Raw genomic sequence first — 23,234 nt, 5'->3', positions numbered from 1 at the left:
GTCACGCATCTGTGTTTCAGTTGTTACAGGGAGCCAAATTCAGCCCTAAGATAAGAGAGCAAAAACACACTGGACATCACAGCTTTGCAGAACACGTCACTGCTCTTTTCCCTCTTTAGACCGAACGCTAAACAGATTTATTTGAAATCCGAATTAAAGGGGAGAGAGAGATGTTTGCAAAAATATGGCATTGTTTCCCTGCCACATCAGATCTGCCATTAGATATTTTTTTTCTTCAAAGTAAGGGCTGCATTTTAAGTAGGCATGCTTGGAGATGATGTTTATTTGGGCTGCATTAAATCTTTTGGATGGCATTAGTGCCTGAATCCACTTCCCCATGAAAACAGCTTGCGAGCTTATTCCCCCCCCTTTCTTTTTTTGAGTATACAGGAGCTGCATTTACATTTTATTCCACTTAGATTAAGTTCTTAGCAAAGTCTGACAATTTTTCAAATACCCCCTACTAAATGTTAAAAACTCAAGTGAGGGGGGAGGGGTGGGTTGGACGCCACTTTGTACAGTGCAGTGGGGCTTAAGCTATAGACTGCAAACAGAGACTGGCTATTGATTAGTTTGATCTTTAAAGATCACTGCTGACCCAACCGCACACACACACTTAAACACATGCTGTATTTTGCTGCAGCGACTGAATAATTTCGGCTCCACGTGAAAGCTGTGTTTCAGCCCCGTTGTTGCACGACGCAGCTTGTCAGTGCTTTCCTCTTGACGTTGCTTTCCTTTGCCATTCTGTGCTCAGCGGTGCACATTTTCTCAGCAAGTCTTTCACATTAGCACACTGCTTGTCATCTTGAAGTCCAGATCAGAGTAAATGCATGAGCCTACAGTTACTACACAGTGAACTCTGAGCTCTTCTTTAAAGTACACAATAGGGGCACAATAGGGGCTTCTTATTTATTGCAATCACATTGTAAATTCTCCTTTCAGCTTCATTGCTCTGTGTTCTTATCCCTCCCCTCTGTCTGCCTCTTTTTCACACTCCTTTTCTTCTTCTTCCCCTACGTTCCTTCTTACATACGACGCTGCTGTCCTCTGACATGCCAAATTGGAGTGTCATAGATAATTTGGATTTTTTGCCCTCACCGTTGAGCTCAGTTCATTCTCTCTCCCTTGTCCGTTGTTGTTGTTTTGTTTTCTTCCCCCCTCCTCAGTTTCTTCTTTTTCTTGTTCAGTACAGGGCACCATTTTGTAACCCCGCTCCCACCCCTCCACGATCACCAAAATGTCTATGCTCAGATACACACATTGTCACCCTTGAAAAGATGAAGTCCCAGAATACTCTCCATAAACTCCATGCACTGCTAGTTGCATTGAGTATCAGTCTTCTGGTTTGCAAGAAAAGCTTCCTTTGTCCTCATTTCTTCCCATGCAGCATAAAAGCAGAGATTTTCTCAGTAACACTTTGTGTATGGGCTTCTTCTGGTCTTTCATGGACTCTTTTGCGTGGAAACGTACAAAGATGGAGGGCAAAAACACAAATGCAGTTCTGAAAAGTCACATTGGTGTTCTAGTTGTGTGGTCCACACATGACAGCATGAATCTAAATGAATGCCTAAATGGCTAAGAAAATTAGAAGAAGTGAAGGACGTCTCACTGCAGTCACTTCACAACACATCTATGCTACAGTATACATGTGGTGTTCTCTTTGGCTTGATAATAAAAGTGTCAAAGTAGTACAAACGTCATTTTCAGAAGATCAAGAATATTGATTATAAAGGAGGTCAGCGGTCAGAACATTTGCTTGGCAGCTTGTGCATATTTCAGCGCTAAACGGGGAGCCGGAGCTCGTTAATACATTTCAGGGTAAACATATCAAAGCAGTCCAGTAAAGATGACATAAAGGCATCTGAACCGCGTGGCTTTGGCTGCTCTTGTGCGTTTCTGTATAAACGTGTTTGTGTGGGTGAGTGAATGAGGTTTGATCCTGAGTGCAGTCTCCTTGGTGATACTGTGCCTGTGATGATGATTTCTCTCCAGGGCGTAAATCTCAACAAGCAGTGAAATTAATGGTCAGTGGCTTCATTCTTTTTTTTTTCTTCCCCCCTCTCTTTGGTGTCTATGTGTGCACGCGTGTGTGTATTTATGTCTTTATTTGTGTTTAGTGTGCGCACAAACACCTCAGCATACCCCACCTCACATATGTCTCAGTCCCCTGTTTGTTGCTCTCAGTGGACATGATTTAGTACACACACAAAAACACACACACACACACACACACCTAAGACTCAACTGTTGGATGGGATCATAAAAGTAAGGCTTCATCGTCTCTTGCTGTTAAGAAAACAGGGATGTTTTTCACCCACCAAAAGGGCAATAAACTCTGTCTCACAGGGAGTAACACACTTGAGCGGTTAGCTCGTGGGGGGAGGAGGAAAAAAAAAAAGCAGCCCACCTGTCATTCACTCTCGGTTACGGCAGCAAAATCTGTGGGAATTCGACCACGGTGTATGTCAGTCTATTGGCATACACCTATTCAACATTACAGCCTCAACTGCACTAGGCACATTGCCAGCAGGATACTGCGATGAAATTTCTTCTTCTGCCTCTGTTGACCTCAGTAACAACAAATCATATCACCAGCTGGTCACTGAATATGGCTATTTGCATCCATTTTCACACAGCTGAAGCAGATGCACCGGCACGCATCCACTTGCCTTTCCTCTAATCCACATGCACAACTGTCACCATTACCTTCCTTAAACGTTCCTTGATTTTTCAAAATGAATATCTGCAAAGCTCGTAAAATGTATTCTCAGTGTAGCATGCATTCTTCGTGTAGTAATGTTATTAGTAAGGATAATGCAGTAAAGCCAAATGATTAACACAGAGTAAGTTAATAATCCAACTCCCTTAAACCATCAAAATTTTGTCATAATAAGCACGTCCCTGCTTTATTCTTCTGTCTTTGTGCTGTGGTTTGCCGTTTCCACCTTTGACTCTGCTCTCTGTTACAGTCTCTCTATTTGACATTAGGACCCAACAACTCTTTGGCCCTGACTCATGTTGACTCACAAGGCAGCACGCTCACAGGCCTGCTTAGAATATCCTCTCCTCTGCTCCACTAGCACAGTGGCTAGTGTTCACACAGAAATCCTAGAGTATGCACCGTGCAGCACACATCCTTCGCTTCAACCGGGGATTCAAGGCAGTTTGCATACTCGGTTATTAACAGGAGTATATTTTTTAGTACTAACTAATCCATAAAAGAAAAATGCATGGTTAAATGTTGCGCTTATGGATATGCAAATTATGGAGTTATCACAAAAAACAACACTTGAACGTTAAGAAGCAACACCTTTGGATTTTTTGTTGTTGTTGTTTTTTGGGAGACATTTTGCAGATATGTTTTTGAGGAGTTGGCTTTTGCATGGCTGATGCTGTTGATTACAATGGCTGTAGGTGTAGGTTAAAATTAAAGAAATACTTTTACTCGTCCCAGCTTCTATACTGCACGGTAATTAACATGAGGAAAAAAACCTAATTAAAAGATTGCATCAAAATAATTGGGTTTTTGAAATGTCCTGCAATCCCCTTTTAGTTTAAAATGAACTCCTTTAGTCTTTTTTTTTTAATTGAATAGAGGAGCGAGTATGTTTACTTTCCAGCAGGTTTAAGTACTTTGACCTTTGACACTGAAAGCATACACACCTCGTCCCTGCTATTCCATTTCATTCCTTTCTGCTTTTATATTCCTGAGTATCTCTTACTCAAGCACAGTGGTCCATTTCTTGTATCAGCACTTCTCATCTGCTGCACTCTGCTACGTAACCCACCCCCCCTCCTCACACACACATACTCTCCTTGTGGTGCAGATCAGGCCATTCACCAATCATGCGAGAGCCATGACGGCCAAGTTATATATCCCCTATTCCATCTGTAGCTGGCACTCTTGCATCACATTTGCTCTGTTTCCTCTTCCCCAAGTGCCTTTGCTTTTGCTTTCTTTCACTCTTCCTGAATTCCTTTCCCCTCTTTTGGTAGCTCCATTTCCATCTTTTCCTCATTTTCAGGTTAGTTTTTTTTTCAATTGCTTTTCCTCCATTTTTTTTCCTTTCTCCCACCATGCTTATCTTTCTTTGTGTCTTTTAATTAACCTCTTCTCATCACTTCCATGTTGTCTTCTGTATTTCTTTTAGTCTCCCACCACATCGAGTTCTGCCACATTTTTCTGCGTACTTATTTTCTGTGATTGCTTTCTGCTCTTTGCTTATTATACTTGTCTGTTTATCAATTTTTACCAAATTTCCACCTTCCCAATAACTTATTTTAAGTAATCTGTCACGAAATCTCACTTAAAATGTCTTTGATATATCTTAGTTTCTATATCATTACCTCTTCTTTGTCCTCTAAGTCATCTCCCTCCCTGCCCTACAGGCTCGGTGAGCTGTGGTTAAATAGGTTCATCTTACCCTGCTTCCTCTTTCAAATGGCTTCATGATTGCTAATGAAGCTCATAAACAGGAAAAGGAAAAACATGATGTGGAGGAGGAAGGGATGTGGAGAAGTGTTTTCCATGGAGACGGGCTCTTCACCGACTGGCAAGCTGATTGGCTGATTGATGACCCTGTAGCCATTTTGACCGATTAGCATGATGGAGCCTTTTATAGCACAGTGCAGCCTAATATGTGATCACATTGCACAGCATACTTTCTCTTTCTACTTCTGGGTTGAGCAGTGTGATGAAGCATAAGCCCCATCCTGCTATACCTCACTGGGGCAAAGGAGGTGTAATATAGCACTGCCAAGCATATGATAGACTGTCATAACAGAGCTAAATGCGTAATATGGTGCTTACATCTGTCCAGTTAGTTACAATCCATCTAATCCCACAACATTATCTATTTAAAAAGAGCGTGCTGATCCTGCTTTCTTACACTTGTTTGAACATTCCTCTCACACGTGTCCCATTAGAGACAATCGGGAGCTCATTGTCTGGATTTGCATAGTTATCAAAACAATTACAAGTAAACAAAAGATGTGGGAGACAACGGCATGCAAACTGAGATATGAGAATTAGCTAGAAATGGTCAGTACAAGATGAAGTGGTCACATTAACTCTTCAATTTAAATAATTCAACTTGCTATCTTTTCTTTCTGTTGCATTTCTATACGTATCCCAGCACACTACAAAATGAATATATGGCAGAAAAAGCAGGGTAGGATAGCAAGAACTGTTGCTGATTTGATCTCATTTTTGTCCAGGTGGCCTGTCTGGACAGCCCTGGATGCACTGCAGTAGGTTAGTTTTTCTCAAGTTAGTCATATCGGAACATAAAATCTATTCTTTTGCATTGTGTATCAGGAGATTCTTTCCTTTTGGGCTGCCTCTAAATATTTCCAGCTCTCATCGTTTTTGTCTTGTTTTATTTTTTTTCTCCAGATGTCTCTTTTCATTGGGATGGTTATATCATACCCCTGTAATGTACAATGTTAGACCTCTAAATTATACATGCTCCTATTCTACAACAATTTGATGTTTCCAAGCACAAGACATCTGCTAAAACATTTGTAAAAAGGTGTGCTTTGCTGTGTCCTTCAGCAGTCTTTTTTGACCTCCATTTCTTACACCAGCACACTTCATCTCCATCTTGTCCGTTTCAAATTTTTAGGAACTGGACTTTTTACCCCTTCAAATAAACATCAGTCTGCTCTTCTGTTAGCCTCTATTGCATATTGAGCTGATATGCTCTCAGCTTTTGTCACACTCCTTTTTTTTGTTTAATATTTAACCTCTGTCGCTATACTTCCTGTGACACAAAGTTTGAAATGTCACATTGTCGAAGAGAGAAGTTCAGATATTTTAGGTGCTCACCTCACAAGTACTACTTTTAACCAGCTTTTTATTTGCCACGCTTACTTATTATGTAAACAGGTGTTGTGAACTTCACTACCAGCCATAAGCTTCGCTCCCAGTACACATCTGTGACTGTGGATCTTTTCACGTCTTTGTTCTAATAATGTTTTGATTAGCTAAGGAGTATCTATGCTGGTTGTGATGATTATGATCAACACAACTCCCACGGAGATCTTTTGTAGTATTCTCTTGGTCATCTCTCACCCACATGTTGCCCACTCCAAGCATGGTATGTTGCTGTTTACTGAAATGTTCTCCCAGTGTACTGCACACCACCTTCTCTTTTACATTTTAACAAACAGAGCTCGAGACACAGTATTGTCATTAAATAAGAGGAAAAAGAAACATTCACAGAAAATGTTGGCGGGTCTTTAATGCCCCTCGGCCGAATTCCAGAAAGACAAAATACGTGGTTTACCTGTCTCACAATACTACAGGCGGTGTTTCCTATCCACGGTGTATCATTTTTTGTTCGAACTGTGTGGCTTTATTATGATTGAGAGGGGTGATATTGTTGAAGATGAAAAATGCACAGTTAACAGTGAGACCCAAATGCATTTGTCACCATAAAAAGACCCCATACTGATTGATGAAGCCCCAACAGCTGGAAATGTAATGAAAAGAGATATGAAGATCTATATTTTTTGGCAAAGTGCACCTTTTTCACTCATTACGTTTGTGATTAATAAGACTACCTTGCAATAGAGAAAATGAGGTGGGTAACACAGATTGGATTCTTGAAGCATTATATCATGAGCATTTCAATTAAAGTATTTGTAATGGCACTGCTGTATGTCTCTTTGACTAGACCATCAGTTCTTTTTAACCTGTTAACATGTTTGTTGAACTTAAACTTTCATCAAATGCGTGCTTTGATCAGCCACAGGCTGATAAAAGCATCATGACAGTCACTCATGTAAAAGTAAGCGAAAAATTAAAAAAAGCAGATTGTTGCTGTAAATAATATAATGGGACGTTTGGAGGGATATTTTAAAAAAACCCATCCACTTGTGCACCATGATTCATTCTGCCTGACTCATTCAGCACACTTAGAGTTAAAGTATAGCTGCAGCATCTTACTGCAGTGTCTAAAGCATTTGGCTGATTGTTACAGTATACGCCAGGAAAAGAAGAGAAAGGGGGGGGGAAAAACATCTCTTTCTAATACTTTTTTTTTTTCTTCCAAAAATCCTTTTTATTGCATTTATAACATTTGGCACAGTACAAATTCTTGGTGCTTTTACAAGATAAACCTGTAAAGATCAACACTGACCTTTTTTTTTTTTCCCCGGATTTTGTTAAAGAAAGTCTTCTCTGTATAAATATTCTTTTTTCTTATCACTGCATTCTCTGTAGCATGGTGTAAAAATCACACAGAATGCCCTCTGTTAAAACAAGACTACCCTCATTTTTCAAAGTCAAGACAGCATCTTAAACAACTCATTATTTTAAATAGAAGTTACAAGTTAGAAAATAGTTTCAATTTCTTTTTAATATACGTTTCTCTATCACCAACCCATGGTAATTTTAGTTCGTCCATATATATATATTTATTTATAAGCATGTACAACAAGAAATCATCAGTCTTTTAAGTTTTGCACTCTGTACAAAAGTATGTCCTGTCCTTTTTTCGTTGTGCATTCTATTGCATGATTTTAAATGAGGAAAGGACAAGGGGCGTGTGAAAGAGGGGTGAGTAGGAGCTAGGAAACTGGGAAAAGGGGTGAGATCCTTTTGGAGGGGCCTTTTTAAATCTGAGTCTCCTGTACCTTCTCCTTGTTGTGAGTTTTTACGACATAGGGCTCAGCCATTGCTGTGATGGCACTGGGCAAGGTTCGCGGCAAAGAGTTCCCAACATTGTTGTCTGTCCATTTAGCCCCATGGCCAGTCGGTTTATAGGTATTATATTTGGGCTTTAGAGTGCTGTAGTCCACCATATGAGAGCTGTAGTCCAGTTTATGTGGACTGTAATCCAGTTTAGGTCTCTGAGTTTGTGGACTGAAGTCAGACTTGAAGGCGCTGTAATCCACTTTGTGGGGGCTGAAGTCAGTCTTGAAGGCGCTGTAATCTGTTGCAGTTTTATGTGGGGTGTAGTGGTCCTTAGCTTTGTAGGTACTGTCTGTTTTAGATCTCTGGGCACTGTACTCTGTTTTGGATTTAGGCTGAGTGCTGTAGTCGGGTTTAAATGGGCTGTAATCAGGTTTAGGTCTTGGGTGTGTACCAAAATCAGGTTTGAATGGACTATATTCAGTTTTAGGTCTATGTTGTGTGTTGTAGTCTGATTTTAATGGGCTGTAGTCATGTTTAGGTTTCGGCTGAGTGCTATAGTCCCGTTTGAATGGACTGAAGTCACTCTTCTGCCTGGGATGAGTGCTGTAATCTAGTTTGAATGGGCTGTAGTCTGATTTAGTTTTTGGATGAGTACCAAAGTCTGGCTTGAAAGGGCTGTATTCTGCTTTAGGTTTGTGGGTGCTATATTCTGGTCTAAATGGGCTGCAGTCAGGCTTTGGTCTGTGAAGGCTAAAATCCGGCGTAGATTTGTGTGTGTTGTAATCTGTGATGGTTTTGTGGCTGCTAAAGTCCATATTTGGCTTATATGTGGTATACTCAGCCTTTGGCTTGTGAAGTGTGAAATCAGGCTGGGGTTTGTATTCAGCCTTGGGTTTGTGAAAGCTGTAGTCAGTCTTGTGGCTGATAAAGTCCAACTTGTGTATGCTGTTATGGTCTCGGATTTCAGGCAATGTGAGAGCTGACTCTTGGGCTGCAGATGCTGGTGGTGGAAGGTCCTCCTCATCCACCTGAATAATCTCAACAGTGCGGGCAGCTGCCACAGTGCTCCTCTGCTGGTGGCGCTTTCTCAATTTGTAGAAGGCAATGAGCATGACAGCAGCCAATAGTGTCACTGCCACAAAGCAGCCTATTATAATCTTAGTAGTCTTCATCACTTCATCAAGGCTAGGCCCAGACTTGCCTGGTTTGTTAGTCGATTGAATTCCTGGCAACACAGATGGTTTAGCTGCCCCTGGTGGACTGTCGGTGTTTTGTAACAGTACAGTTGGGGTGGAGATGAAGACTGGTTGAAAGACAGAAGGAGAGGCAGTTGTAGTTGTTGTCCCTAGGCCTACTCCTCCCCCAGCAACACCAGCGCCTGCAGCAGCTGCAGTGGTTGTTGTAGTTTTAGGTTTGGGCATCTCAGTGGTTGGCCCCAAGACCTCCACGGTCACTGTGGTAAAGTAACTTAAGTTGGATGTATTAAGCTCAGCTGCACTCACATTGAGGTAGGCTGAGGCATTAGAGTTCCCAGCTGCATTGGAGACCATGCAGGTATAGGTGCCTGTGTCTACTGCAAGGACATTTGAGAAATTAAGGGTACCATCATTGAGGACTGATATTCTCGGGTGACTAGAGGCATGTGTCAGTATAGTGCCGTTGGGTAGGAGCCAGCGCACTGAAGACATTGGAGCTGTGCGGCATCGAAGCTCAGCCACTCGCCCTGCTGAGATGTTCAAGTCCCTTGGTGCATCAGCAATGAATGGTGCAGAACACTGGACTGCAGCACCCTCACCTCGGTCCACGTCCACCAGCTGTCGACCTCTCATGCTCGCAGGGGAGTGACAACGTCCACAGCAAGTTGAATTAGTAGGGATGTACTCCCTTAGCCAGCGTGCTAACCATACAGCCTCACAACCACAGTTCCAAGGGTTATGGTGGAGGTGGAGCTCCACCAGGTACCTGAGCGGGGAGAACAAATCATGTGGCACAGCGCTCAGATTGTTATGGGCAAGATTAAGCTCCACCAGTGAAGATAGGTCATCGAAAGCATTGCGCTCTATTACTGTGATTTGAGAGTTCATCACCCATAGCTTTTTCAATGAGCGCAGACCTTTGAAAGAGCCTGGTTTTATCATTGGAAAGAGATTTTCAGAAATCTCTAGCTCCTCGAGGCCTTTGAGGGGACTTAGGTTTGGCATATCACCCCTTATGTTGCACATTCCCAGGTTGAGGTACTTGAGATTTTGTAGGCCCTCAAAAGCTCCTTCTGAGATGTACTCCAGTTTCCTTAACTCTCCCAGGTCCAGTCGCATGAGTGAGGGTACCCGGTTGAAGGCATAGGAAGGAATACTTTCAATGGGGTTGTTCCTCAACCATAGTTCTCTTAGTTTGGATAGGTATTCAAAGGCCCCACTGGGCACCACCGTCAACCGGTTGTCAAACAGCTCCAGTGTGTTGAGGCTGGTGAGTCCATTAAACGCGCCCACCTCAATCTGCCGAATGGCATTTCGCCCAAGCTGGAGCACCTCAAGGTGGTGCAGATGGCGGAAGGAGTCAGCCTGCACCGCCTCAATGGCGTTTTCCATTAGATTGAGGTGTCGCGTGTTGGCAGGAATCCCAGGGGGGACACGGGTGAGGCCACGACGGGTGCAAACCACTTTCCCCTGCTGATTACTACAAGAACACTGCGGTGGACAGCCCTGGGGTCCTTGAGACACCGCCGCCCCCGCCAAGGCCAGGGAGGCGCTGCTCCACGCTTGCACCATCAGGAAGACTACACAGAGCAGGGCGGCTTTCCTGGCACGATGCACAGCTACCCGCCCCAGGAGACTCATGATGTGGCACGTTCATAATTCAGCATCATCTGGGGGGGAGGATGGGGATGTTTGGGGCTGGTGTTTTGGGGGTGTGGGTGCAAGGAAATTAGCTGTTTGGCTAGCAGTACTGTTTATGGGGCCAAAGTAATAAGGTTAAGGGAACTGATGTGGGCAAGGGGAGAGCAAGGGTTTAGGTGGTTGCTAAGGGGCAAGAGGACTTGACCTGTCCTCAGTTAAGGGGTGATTTTATTTCCATGAACTGTGCTCAGGGGCAGAAAGAAATGGGGTGGTGGAGAGGACTGGCTTTTCTGAAATATGTGTATGAGAAGAACATGATGGCAAATTAAGCAACCAAAAACCGTATTACAAGACAGAGGGGAGGGGAGGGTGTTACAAATTGATGCAGAGAGGGTTTGAAACACTAGACACCTACCTCAAGTTATTATTACAGGTCCTTGAACTGAGATATATAGCTTCCCTCCTTTTTGCAATCAGAAAGAGCTGATGTATTCGCATCAGATGTATTTATATCCAAGAGCAGCAAAGAAAACCTTTTATGTTTGCCCTGTCAAAACGGGCATCAGTGCCAAAGAGCTTAAACAAGATGAGCCCTTTTGTAAATCCATACATCCAAAGAGAAAGGTTCGAAGGCCCTTTTGTGAATGTTTTTCTTCCTTTACGTGCCGATTACCAAGAAAAAAAAAAAAGGGGGGGGGAAACGACTGTAGCTAGGAATCCAGTCAGGCTCCCAAAGCAGCAGTGCTCCCTTGCTCGCTCTTCGCTGTCGGCTCCTCTTCTCTTGCTTGTCCTTGGAATCCGACAGTTGATCCCCCCGTTAAACACCTTAGCCAGGTCTCCATAGTCCAGGCAACCACAGAGATGCACACGCACTATTGTTTTTTGTTTTGTGCAACAAAACCCAAGGCAGGAAACAACAAAAGGAGGGAGGGAGGTAGAAGAAATTACAATTACAGAAGGATAAAAAAAACAAAAAAAATCCAGTCCTTTCCAGTGTTCTATGTTTTATGTTTGTAGTGGAAAGGAGGGGTTAAAAAAACAGGAAAAAAAACAGTCCTCCTTATCTGTATTCCTCTTTTCACTTTTTAGTAGTCAATCAGTTGGTCGGTTGGTCAGTCTGACAGCCCTTCTCCCTCTCTTGCACTCTTTTCTTTGCTCCCCTTTTCAACGCAGTGTCATGTCCACTTGATTCTTCTTTATTTTATTTTTTCTCTCCTTTCCTCCTGGGGAGCTCTTGGCAGCAGTTGAAAAGGCTAGGCGACACACACAGCCTTCATTATCTTCTTTCTCCTCTTAACTAGCCACATGCTCCAGCCTCGGCAGCCGCGGTGGCGACAGCAGCAATTGCGAACGCACACACACCATCCCCACGAAGCATACAGCAGCAGTAGCGAGCACACACACAGCAGCAGCTGCAGCCTGCCTCCCGTGCACTTCCCAATAATCCGTCAGTTTCTTCAGAGGGGGAGTGGGGTGGGGGATGGAAGGGGGTGCTGGGAGGAGTGGGGGTATTGTAGCTGGGTTGATCGAGGTGGGTTAGAGGGAGGAGGGATGGCGCGCAGTTTCTCCTTCCTCTCTCTGGGTTGTTTCTTTTTTCTTCTTGTTTCCAGTTCTTTTCTTTCTTTTTTTTTCTCCCCCTCCTTTTCTTGTGGTGATCAGCACCCCCTCGCAAATGCAGCGTCCAACTGGGAGAGGAGCAAGGCAGAGAAGGCAAGCGCTGGGCAAGCGCGGCTTACAGGCGTGACGTTAACAGCAGCGTCGATGTGGAAAGGATCCGTTGTAGCAGCGAAAGAGAGAGCGTGCACCGTCTCTCTATCTCCCACTCTCTCTCTCTTTCTCTCACACACACCCTCTCTTGCTCTCCCTCACACCCTCTTTCTCTCCCTGCCTCCCTCACACTCTCTGCAGTGTCCTGAGGTATTTGGGTGAGCTCAAAGCACTCAGACCTTTTTAGAGATCTACCTCTTCAAAAACCAGTTTGCTCCTGCTGTCCTTCGCTCTCCTTTTTTTTTTTTTTTTTTTTTTTTTTTAATGCTCATAGTCTCTTGTTCTGTGGCTTTCTGTGGCTTTTGTGGCTTAGGGGAATGGACAGGCTGTCCAAGCACAAGTCAGAGATGGACAGTGGCATCCCCACAGCAACCATATTTTAACCCCCTCGTACCCAGCAGTACTCCAAACATTCCAACGACTCTGGCAAAGCTTTCCAGTTTTGCTTTGGTGGTAAGGAAAGGCTGATGGGTCACCGCTTCTCTCACTTTCTAGTTTCCTCTCTTTTATCATGCTCTCTCTCTCTCTATCTTTTCTCAGCCCCCTCACTCTTTATCTTTGTTTTCCTTTCACTTGAGCTCTCTTTGCTCTCACTCTTTTTGCCTCGTCCTTTCGTGAAAAATAGAGGAACATGAATGGACTGCTGACGCATCCTGCTTGGAGCGGTGCTTGGGTTTGATGCAGTGTGTTATGTGCATTAACTCCCTCCACCCACTCCACCCTCACCCTCCTCACTATCTTTCCCACTTTGCTCACTCCTGATCTGTCATTGTGTCACTCTTCTGGCTGGCTATTTTTTTTTTTTTTTACATGAAGCCTCTTAGAAGTTCAAGTTTACACAACTTTTTTGGTCACCAAATTCCATCTTTAGTTTTGTTTCACAGGTTGGAATGAAGTATAATCCCCATTTCTTGCTTCAGCTCCAGGAAATTAAAAGTTTACTTTGTTAAATCCATAATCAGATACTTTTACTCAACTCGGGACTGCAGTAGGACTTCAGAAGTGACTCTAAAATCAAAGAATTTCTTTAAAAGAATACTGGAAAATAAATACTGGAAAGTGAAGTACATTGTATATAATGGAGACTCTCCATCCTCTTCCACGTCATACGCCTCTGAAGGTAGTTAGAGCACTTTAAACAGGCAGGCCTTAACCCTCAATTTGAGCACAAACTGTCGCCCGGAAAGCACACAGCCATAAAGGTCATGTTAAAAGAGGCACAATAGAGAAAACAAGACAAGCTTTACCTTCCTGATGGAAGTGGGAGAGGTAGAACAAATGAAGCAGACTGTCCTGTAACCCTCTACCTCAAATGATTTGCACCAGCCTCATGCCCATTAAACAAGGTAGCAGTGTGGGTAATTTATGCTTGGTAAAGCTAGCTGTGACACTGCTGCTAGGTGTGTGCATTCGTGTCCAAGGTAGAGAGTAAGCGTGTGAAAAAAGAGAGACAAAAAGAGGGAGGAGAGAAGGCACACGAGCTAGAAAAGGTCACACTGCCTGTAGCGCAGTACGTTATTCCCACTGGCACAGGAGTATAGAGCCAACTCCTATATTATACACACACAGACTTTCTCCTTGACTTCACTGCAGTTGAATATGAACAGGCTTCAATGAAGCACATGTAACAGCGAGGTGGCAGCCACAGGAGTATAGGGGAGATTTTCCAGTATTATGAAAGAAAAGCTATTTCGTCTCCTTTCCTCTGGGATTGCATAGCATCGCAGGCTTGCAGAGCATGATATCGCAGGTGTACTGCAGCTTCTTTAGTGCATTCTCCAAGCAACTGATAATGTGAGATAATGCACTTGCATTTAAACAAGCATGCTGGAGCAGTAAGCTGGACATGGAAGCTCGCAGATGTGATTTTTAGGTACAGAAGTTAAATTTACTACTGTGTACATAACGGCACTCCTTTGTTTGTGTCGGGTGCTGCCTCTGCACTGTTCTTAAGTGTGGTGTACCACTGTTTCATGAGCAAGTGACCCAGAATGGGTTCAGGTTGCGTTTAACCCACCCAGGACAGTACTTCTTGGACTAATGTCTAACCAAAATCATCCACTGACCCGTAGAGTGACCACCACTGCAAGGGCAGCTCTCGCCTCTTGGCCCTTATCTTGTCCATTTCTCTCTTAGCTGTCTTTTAAAAAAAGTTCCTGCTCAATTTTTGTCTTTCCGTGGATATGCCGCTTTCTCAGTACTGATGGAGCCTGGGTCATGCCCTGCCAAATGCTGTAATGCTCCACTGACCAAAAGCGGGCAGCCTTTTGCGTTATAGTTTGATTCTGCCCCAGAATGGCCAAAACAGCCTGATAGCCGGCCAAGCTCTGCAATCACTGCAAGGTTTTCCCCAAGTCCCCCCCCCCCCCCCCCCCCCCCCCCCGAAAAAACAATCTATATGTGTATTTTTCTCAAGCTGAATCGAGTTTAGTAGTATACTTGAATCTAAATCAGTTGTTTGGTGGTGCAAGCCAATGTTGAAATTGCAAAACTCTCTTTTTGCGGTTCAGATTATGCCAGGATATCCATGGTGGATAGTAGCTAACATCCAGGTCATATAGTGGTCTCATATGTTCACAGTTTAACATGCACTGACTTGACAAGATGGGTGTTGTCAGGCCTCACCTTCTGGACTTGCCGAACGATTACATTTTGATGAGCTGTCAGATACGTGGGACCTTCACGCTGTCATGCCAGGCCCAATCGCCTAGTGTGCGACCCCTGCCCTAACTGCTTCACACAAAGCTCTATGGAGCCAAGCGCTGCACCAGGCCAGGAGGGCACTGGTTGTAGTTTAGGGTGCTGCACGACCTACTTTGGTGCAGTTTGTCCGCCAGCATATTCAAGGGGTATATGTAATCAGTACAGAACCCATCCCCTGGGGTTAGTGCTAGCAAATCTGGGCTACGGCCAGTCACATGTAGGTCGGCAGCCTGTCTGTTAGCGTGCGTGCGTGTGTGTGTGTCAACCCTGTTTGGATGAATGACCTGCAGTATGGTGTAGCAACAATCACAATGGGATTAAAGGTTGATTGATAGATCTAATGACAATAGCATTGCCTGTGTCATTGCTGGGATCAACAATTCACAGCCCTTTGTAATCCACATATGTTTTTCTGTCAGCACGTGTAAGTCAGAAAACATTTCTCAAGGAGACAAGGGGCACACTGTTTTTACAATTTGCTTTGTGCTTGAGAGCTATTATAAATTTTATTCATTTATTTCTCTGTGTTTATGAATGGGCATGTCCTCTGAGTATTGAGTAATGTCCCAGTGATCTATATCATAGTAGTGACCACCCTAACATAGTATTAGTTTTAAGTCAGTTTATTCTAGGCCATCATCTTGTACCTTAGTATGTGCTCATAAGGACACCCTAAACTCTGTGATGCTGACCTTGAGATAAAAGCCCTATTATTGGGCAGTTTGTTTTCCATTTTCATTTTAATTTCTAGGAATTAATTCTGCTAGAGATTACGTGCAATACACTTGCACTCTCTCTCTCTCACACACACACACGCACACACACATGCAGTGCTATCAGTGTCCCAGTGAAGGCTTAAACTGCTTGGTGGGGATTTTTTTTTTCTTTTCAGTTTATTGGTTTTCTCATCACAAAGAGACACACACAAATCATATGCCAGCGTATCAAGAGATTATAATAGGCAGTAGGGTTTATTAGTGGCTTCCTCTTCCATCTGTTCAGGTCGTTGTTTCATCGCAGTACCTGATCTGTCTTGCTAATTTGCTTTCACTGACCTTGTGTGGCCTCCAGTCAATACAGCATAGGAATATTGATCACCTTGTGCTGTATCCCACATATTAACACTGTTGCATTTTCATGGAATATGGTTTGGTGGCATATTTCTTTGAAACGGTTTAAGCAGGCAGGGAACTTAATCAAGCAAAGAAAAGTGGTTGAACATTTTTTTCTTAGTAAATATTTTGCTTTTACTTTAAGACATTAGACTTTTACTGTTTTTGACTTTTCTGGCTACTTTTAATCACTCTTTTCTTTCTACCTGTCCTGCTTCTCATTTTCTTTGTTACTTTTAACACTGCTTTTCAAATTCAAATTCAAATTCAAATTTTATTTGTCACGTACACAGTCATACACAGTACGATATGTAGTGAAATGCTTGGACAACTACTCGTGACCTAAAGAGAACAAAAAAGGAAAAGGCTATGAATAAGATAGGAAATAAATATGAAAAATTAAAAAGGGTAAATTTAACTAGGAAGGAATAAAATATAAATTAAGGTTAAAAATGAAATAACTGTACAACACAAATTAGAATGAAGGGTAAATTTAACTGGGAAGAATAAGATAAAGATAAATATATAAATTAAAGTTGAAAATAAAATAACTGTACAACAAAATACACAATACACATTGTGTTCTTTTTATGTTTCCTGGAAGTCTTATTTCTCCCTGTTTTGCTTTTGCTCTCACTCTCCTACTCTAAATGAATACAGTTTACAGTGTTTTTCACGACTGGTATTTGCAGGCTTGTCTCACATTAATTGTGTTTGCTCATTCATTTTATGCTCTATATGTGTCTGTGACATTGTGGGTGCTCTCTCAAGCGAGGGCAATATCAGGTCATAGCAACTGAAGGCACAGAGTAAAAGATGGGCTTTTTTATGATCCAGTGTTTTTCAGCATTTGAGCTTTGCTAGCAGCCATTGTCTCCAGACTAATGGGCTTCATTATGGTTAGCTGTGTTCGTACTGGCTGCCAGAGCAGGGATTAGCCCTAGTGCTGTGATAGCTGGAAGCAGAAGAGAAGATATTGTTAGGTTAGCACTGGTAACCCAATCAGCGTGAGCCAAGATAGCTATAGGATAGATAGCAGGAGATGCTTCATGCACATTTGGATAAGACTGTTGAACCTATTTAATTTTGATTTTTCATTTCATTTTACCGGTTAAAGCCATATTCACTCAGAATAGAATTTTTAATTAAGTGCTAATTATAAATACTGATATTCCATATTAAACTTGTCTTAGTATAATGTGCCAAGCATGAGCTAAAATGCCCTTGGTTCCCCATGTTTTCCTCACCATATGCTAATGCCCTCCATGACCCGCCTTGGCCACGTCATTAGTCAGCTGGCCCCATTAGGATTCATAGAGCATCCCTGTATGCGCGTTCATCACAGTGTTGCCTTGCCAACTGCCAGGTGAAAGAAATTGATTTCTCTGAGCAATGTGAAGGTAAAAAACATACTAATTCACCACAGAGAGATGAGCTTAATATCCTATAATATTTTACTTCTAAAGACCCTGAGATCCACCTCCCTCTCCTCCATTACTTAGGTCAAAACAGAAACAGTGTTGTAAGATGTTATTGTGAAACATTACATTCTCCTATTTTGGATTTTGAATTTGTTGTTGTTCATTAAATTGTTTTGGTTTTAAAATCAAATTAGAGCTATACCAGGAATTATGCACTGTATTTATAGCATATAACATACTGAAAATAGTTTGCCTTTAAATGCACATATCTCTCTATATGATCGAAATAAATCCATTACTAACATGTAATGTGGTCATGAACGACTATGCCATCATCTGAGTCATACTTTATTAAAATTTCATCTCCAATTACAAAGTAGCTGCATTTGTTTTCTGCGGTGCCCCTCTTCTTAAAATCATAGTAGCTGCTGCTGTCTTTGATGTTGATCTACGACAGGGGTAATCACAAGGATCTGTGTAGCGCTCTAAGGGAGAATTACAGGCAGTTTATGTTCACCATTGTCATCATAGTGCACAGCATCATGCCCCAAAATAAACTCGCCACTGCCGCCTTGTCGTTTTTCTGCCAATTTTTGGAATCTTACGTGTGCAGTGTAGCTGGCGGGGTCAGGGTGGAGGCACACGTGTGCAAACAGGTCAGTCTCTGTAGGCGTCTTCATGATACATCAATGCCAGAAGCACAGGTAGCCCTTCATGGTGCAGAGGGAATTTTGATGCAAGACTCGGGTAAGATCAGTTGTGCAGAAAACTTGGGAAAAACTTCCACGGTCACTCTTTTCGACTTCCTGCTTCAGTGGTGAAGCAGTGGTTTTTCTGAGCAGGAGGAACAGCACGTATTGTTTGCAAGGCGGCTGCAGTGTGCTTCAAGCGGATGATGTGGACACGGTGCCATGATGACCATAACAATTGCTTTTATTCCTACTAAAGTCTGTTACAGTACAGACCGAGTGATGGCAAAAAAACAAACAAGTTTTCATTTATCCAGCAGATAAAAGGTGTCCATGTTGAGGCCAGTATTCCTTTTTCCCCCAATGGTTTTCTAGTTCTGTGTTTGTGTTTACAAACCTTTTCATTTTGCCCCACACCAGATATCTTGGTGCAGACTACACATGATATTAAAGGCTGCTTTTCAGTGGCTTTCCAGCGATGGAAAGCAGATGATAGGTAGGTAGGGAGTAAACACAGTCTGTTTCTAATATGCATCCAATTTGGATTTCATTACCGATAGTTGCCATTCTACTTTATCTGTGTTCAAATGAACCCTGATCTGCCATGTGAACATAATGAGAATCACACACTTTATATATTTAAGTATACTTTAAGGAGCTCTGAGGTCATTGTTGTGAGGGAGTCATTTTACTTGTAGAAAAGAAAAGTGGTATGTTAGAATGAGTGTGTGTACAGGAGATGATTTTTGTGTGTTGTCTTGAATGTTGACAACTCGCCACCAAGCCAAGTATTTTTCCCGTGGAGCATTCTGTCTCTCTGCCCTCTTTTTTTTTTTTTTTTTTTCTTTGCATTTTTTTCCTCTTGGTACGGAGGATTTGAGAAGCCTAGCTAAGTGTGTCTAATCTATGAGTGCATCCAGCACAGCATCAAATGCTTGGTGTACCTGCGGCATCCAACAATGCAATACTTAAGCAGCTGTTTGCCCAAGCAGGTTGGAGACAATGCTGGATGGGAAGGGCTGAAAATTGAGAAAGGGACACCTGAGTGGACGTTAACATTATTGCTAAATGAGCGTGGAAGCATTAGAGAGAAAAAGTAATGAGAGGAAAAGCAAATATTTGGGATGAAAGAAAGAACGCTGGGGGAAAAAATGGAAAGGAATACTGTTTCAAGGAAAAACCACATCCAGCTCATACACACTGTACAAATGGACTTGGTCCCATCTAAACTCCCGTTCCCGTGGCATTGCTTAAATTTGTTTTCTTTAGCAATGCAATCAGGGACTTCCCCCAAAGGTAAGCTGGGGTGGTGGTAGTGGTGGTGGTGGTGAGGGGTCTTGGCTATGAAAATAGGGAGGGAGGAAGCATCAAGTCAATAACACAACAGTCAGTTCTGTCAGAACCAGGTCCTCCCACACAGTCCACTTACAGCCAGTAAGAAGAGCTGAGGTTAGGATGCCAATTTGAGTGCTTGAAATTACCACAACCCATGGCAACATGTGTTTATATAGGTAAAAGCAAGTGAGGAAATGTTGGTGTGCACGTCAGAAATTTGATGTCTAAGAAAACAAAATCTCAATCTCCCACTCAGGTTTGACATTTTTTCAACAGTACTTGAATCTTAAGTAGCGTTGTGGTCTTGAGTAAGAAGAAAATCTGCAGAACTTGGAAACATTGGGATAAATTAACAAGCTCAACCAAATGCTCAAGCCTTCTACACGCAAGTGATTTCACTCTACATCTGGCCCTCGTACGAAATCTTGCTAATGCAGCCATATTTGAGACACATGCACACACAGCTTTATTTTGCCTTTAATCCCTTTTCACATGTTAGCACTTCTACATAGCTTTAGGGGATTAAAACGGGTATGGCTAGCTTTCCCTGAGCATGTGTAGGAAAGCGAAATGGGTGACTGGTAAATGGTAGACATCTGGCTGACATGACGTGCCAGTGTGTCGATGCAAGTGTGCTAAGCTTACATGCTTATGAATCTGATGACGGCTACGTAATGTTACTGACATATTTGCACAGCATGGAACAAGCACGATTTGTTTGGGAGCTAGCACTTTTTGTTCACTTTTGCTGAGCAGAACGCTAAAAAAGAGTCGGTTAACAGCAGTTTTAATACCCTGTGTTCCCAGTAGTGTGCTGAAGTGCATATGTGCGTTTTGGAGGCCAATTTTCAGTTTCTGGTATGTCAGAATTTTAAGTGCATGCATATAAATACTGCTTGTTTGAGGGTTATTTTATTTTATTTCATCCTTGTGTGACAGAATGTGTTGTTAGCTAAAGGTTATCCGTGTGGTGGATTCTGTCTCAAACACAATCACATACAGTGATGCAATGAGATGTTTAAATTTCGCATGATAGCGGGGGAATAGGCTTACTGAAGAGTGAGGCTTTTCTTTAACCATGGGGATTTTGACTTTTTAAGCATGCTGAGAATTGCCTTTGGATGTTACCATTGCACATGTAAAGCTGTCATGCTTACTATGTCATACTAGCGTGCATACCATTATCTCGTGCTTTTGTCTCTTGTAGTTCTTGGGGGGTTTGGTTTGTTTTTGCTCTTTTTAAACATCCAGATATATTATAGATCCACGTTGTACACGGGCCACTGCCTACTAGTCCCCCTACCAGGTTGCATTCTGTCTGCTCTGTCAGGCCTTTGAATGATAGCATCAGTCTAGGTCACTCACACCCTGGTTGTGTTTATTGGTGAGTGGCCCTGTTATTCTCTCTCTCTCTCCTCCCCCCCCCCCCCTCCCCACCACCCACACACACACACACACACACACACACACACACACACACACACACACACACACACACACACACACTTACACTAACATAGAGACCTGGTTTGACACATGGATGAACAGTGGTAATTTCCCAAGGTGGACATTGATTTAACTTTCATTTTCTCGTCTCTCTTTGTTTGGCATCTCGCTGAAAGTTATCATTTTGAATTGAAAAATTTACCTCATTCCAAGCAGGCCTTTTTCTATTATTTTAATTTACTGTATAATATGAAAGATCTGAATTTCATATAGTGATAAGGGCAAAAAAAATTGTAGTGATTAGAAATGCTACAGGGGTTCTCAGTAAGTTTCTGCTTTTGAGATGCGTAATGTCATTATCACAGTCCATAAAGGAACACGTGCACATGCCACTGACCTCTCTTACATCTAACTGGCTATAAAATGTTAACTCAGATGTATGTATGTAAGTTTTAAATGAGGGGCCTGCAGATGTTTTTTTGTTTTTTTTTTTCCACACATGGCTTTGCTGACACTCGAACTGCTCTAGTTTCCTGACACTTTTCTGCCATCCATTAGTTTGTTGCTCAGCTTTACTCAGGAATAAATTACTGAGTAAATAAAATGAATAAAGCCACTAAGATGCCGAAGTTCTAATTTTCTTAGGAGAAAATATTTGATCTCACCACTTTTGTTCCCCCCATCAATTAAAAATAACATAAACCAAACGCCTATGTACATGGGGTCTTCTTAAAATGTAGCTCAACCAGTAAGTCTGGGAAGCATGAGTGTTGACCTGGCCACAAAATTGCCTAAATAGCTTGTGATCAGTGTTGGGGAGTAACCGAATACATGGACTGGCGTTACGTATTTAAAATACGAAATATGAGTAACTGTATTCTGTTACAGTTACTGTTTAAAAAGGTGGTATTCAGAATACAGTTACTTTGTTGAAATAAATGGATTACACGGCGGTCTTTTCCTGTTTCTTATGTTAGGCTATGCCCTCTCTATTTTTGGTAACACGCCGGTGGAAACCCAAACAAAACACGCATTAAGAGGCTCTAATGCCTGGGTCTCAATCTCACAGCCCATGTCAAGAGCAAGCATGTAAATATAATAATAACCACTGCAGCCAAAAAGAGTGCCTGATGAGTCCAGTTGTAAGTAAGCTATTAAGACTCGATTGTATACTATGTTCGTGTTTTCCTCCGAAACAATAAGTTCGGTTGGAGCAGCCTTTCAACGCCTCTCTCTCTCTTGCTAGCAAAGTTGACCCAGACAACAAAGTAAAGCTAGTTGTTGGCTACGAGCCTGACCCGAGTTATCAGCCAGAGGTCCCTTTACTACAGTTCGGAGCTGCGGACCTGTTTTATATATGCGCGAGAAAAGTGCAGCCTTACCTAATGTCCACCCCACTGTTACTCATATTATAGTAAGATTTAAAAATCTAGTTGGTATTGGTATGGCAAGTAACCTTCAGTAATAGTAATAAATTACACAGCAAGAGTACATTCATGTAGTTGTAAAAAGCATGATAATATATTAAGTAATCCGAAGTATTCAGAATACGTTACTCTCATTGAGTAATGTAACGGAATATGTTACAAAATACATTTTGAGGTATGTATTCTGTAATCTGGAGTGAAATACATTTTAAAAGTAACCATCCCAACACTGCTTGTGACTCTGACACTGTGGAATGGTAGTTTGGTGTCTGCTTTTGCCTGTGGCCGCATTGTTGAAATTGAATTTGAAGAGTGTGTGCACTACTGTCTGTTTTGAATCAAGTGTTATCCATCCTGTTTGGAAGCATAATTGTAATATCACACACCTGGTGGTGTTAAAAGCACTTCTGCTGGAAATGGTACCTTGTAAGCCAAGTGTTTCAAAGTGCATAATTGTGTGCTGTTCGTATTGTTTTCTGCAGAGTTTAATAGATTTTTACTATAAATAATGGATTTTTTTTTTTTTTAAACATACAGTTGCAGTCAGAAGTTTACATACACTTATCATGGACATGGATGTGATGGTAATTTTCAGCTTTTAATCACTTCTTTGAACTGTTGTTCTTCCAGGGTGAAATGACAGTACAGCATACATTTTTATGGAATTACAAGTTGAAATTTGTTTTCGATTTCCTCTAATCTACACAGGGCGAAAGTATACATACAGGCTCAGACGTTTACATACACCCACACTAATATTTGGTTAAGTGTCCGTTAACGCTTAGTGCACCTCAACTGGATGCTTTTAGTTGCCAAGCTTGTTCAGGGTGGAGATTTTTGCCTCTTTTTATGGTA

At 42.2% G+C, this 23,234-nt stretch overlaps 2 protein-coding genes across 2 annotated transcripts in view; one reads left to right on the top strand and one right to left on the bottom strand.

Annotated features, from left to right (window-relative positions):
* The window catches only part of snd1 (staphylococcal nuclease and tudor domain containing 1), a 179,187-nt gene that overhangs the window by 72,317 nt on the left and 83,636 nt on the right, over positions 1-23,234 (top strand). The window lies entirely within an intron of this gene.
* Positions 7,041-10,997, bottom strand: lrrc4.1 (leucine rich repeat containing 4.1). The gene has a single exon (XM_026146180.2). It carries the CDS (start codon positions 10,477-10,479, stop codon positions 7,621-7,623), a length of 2,859 nt encoding a protein of 952 aa, XP_026001965.1. The 5' UTR covers positions 10,480-10,997; the 3' UTR covers positions 7,041-7,620.

This window comes from Astatotilapia calliptera, chromosome 17 (assembly GCF_964374335.1).
Source record: "Astatotilapia calliptera chromosome 17, fAstCal68.1, whole genome shotgun sequence".
In the NCBI taxonomy this organism is placed as follows: Eukaryota; Metazoa; Chordata; class Actinopteri; order Cichliformes; family Cichlidae; genus Astatotilapia; species Astatotilapia calliptera.
This window is presented reverse-complemented; position numbering and strand designations above follow the sequence as displayed.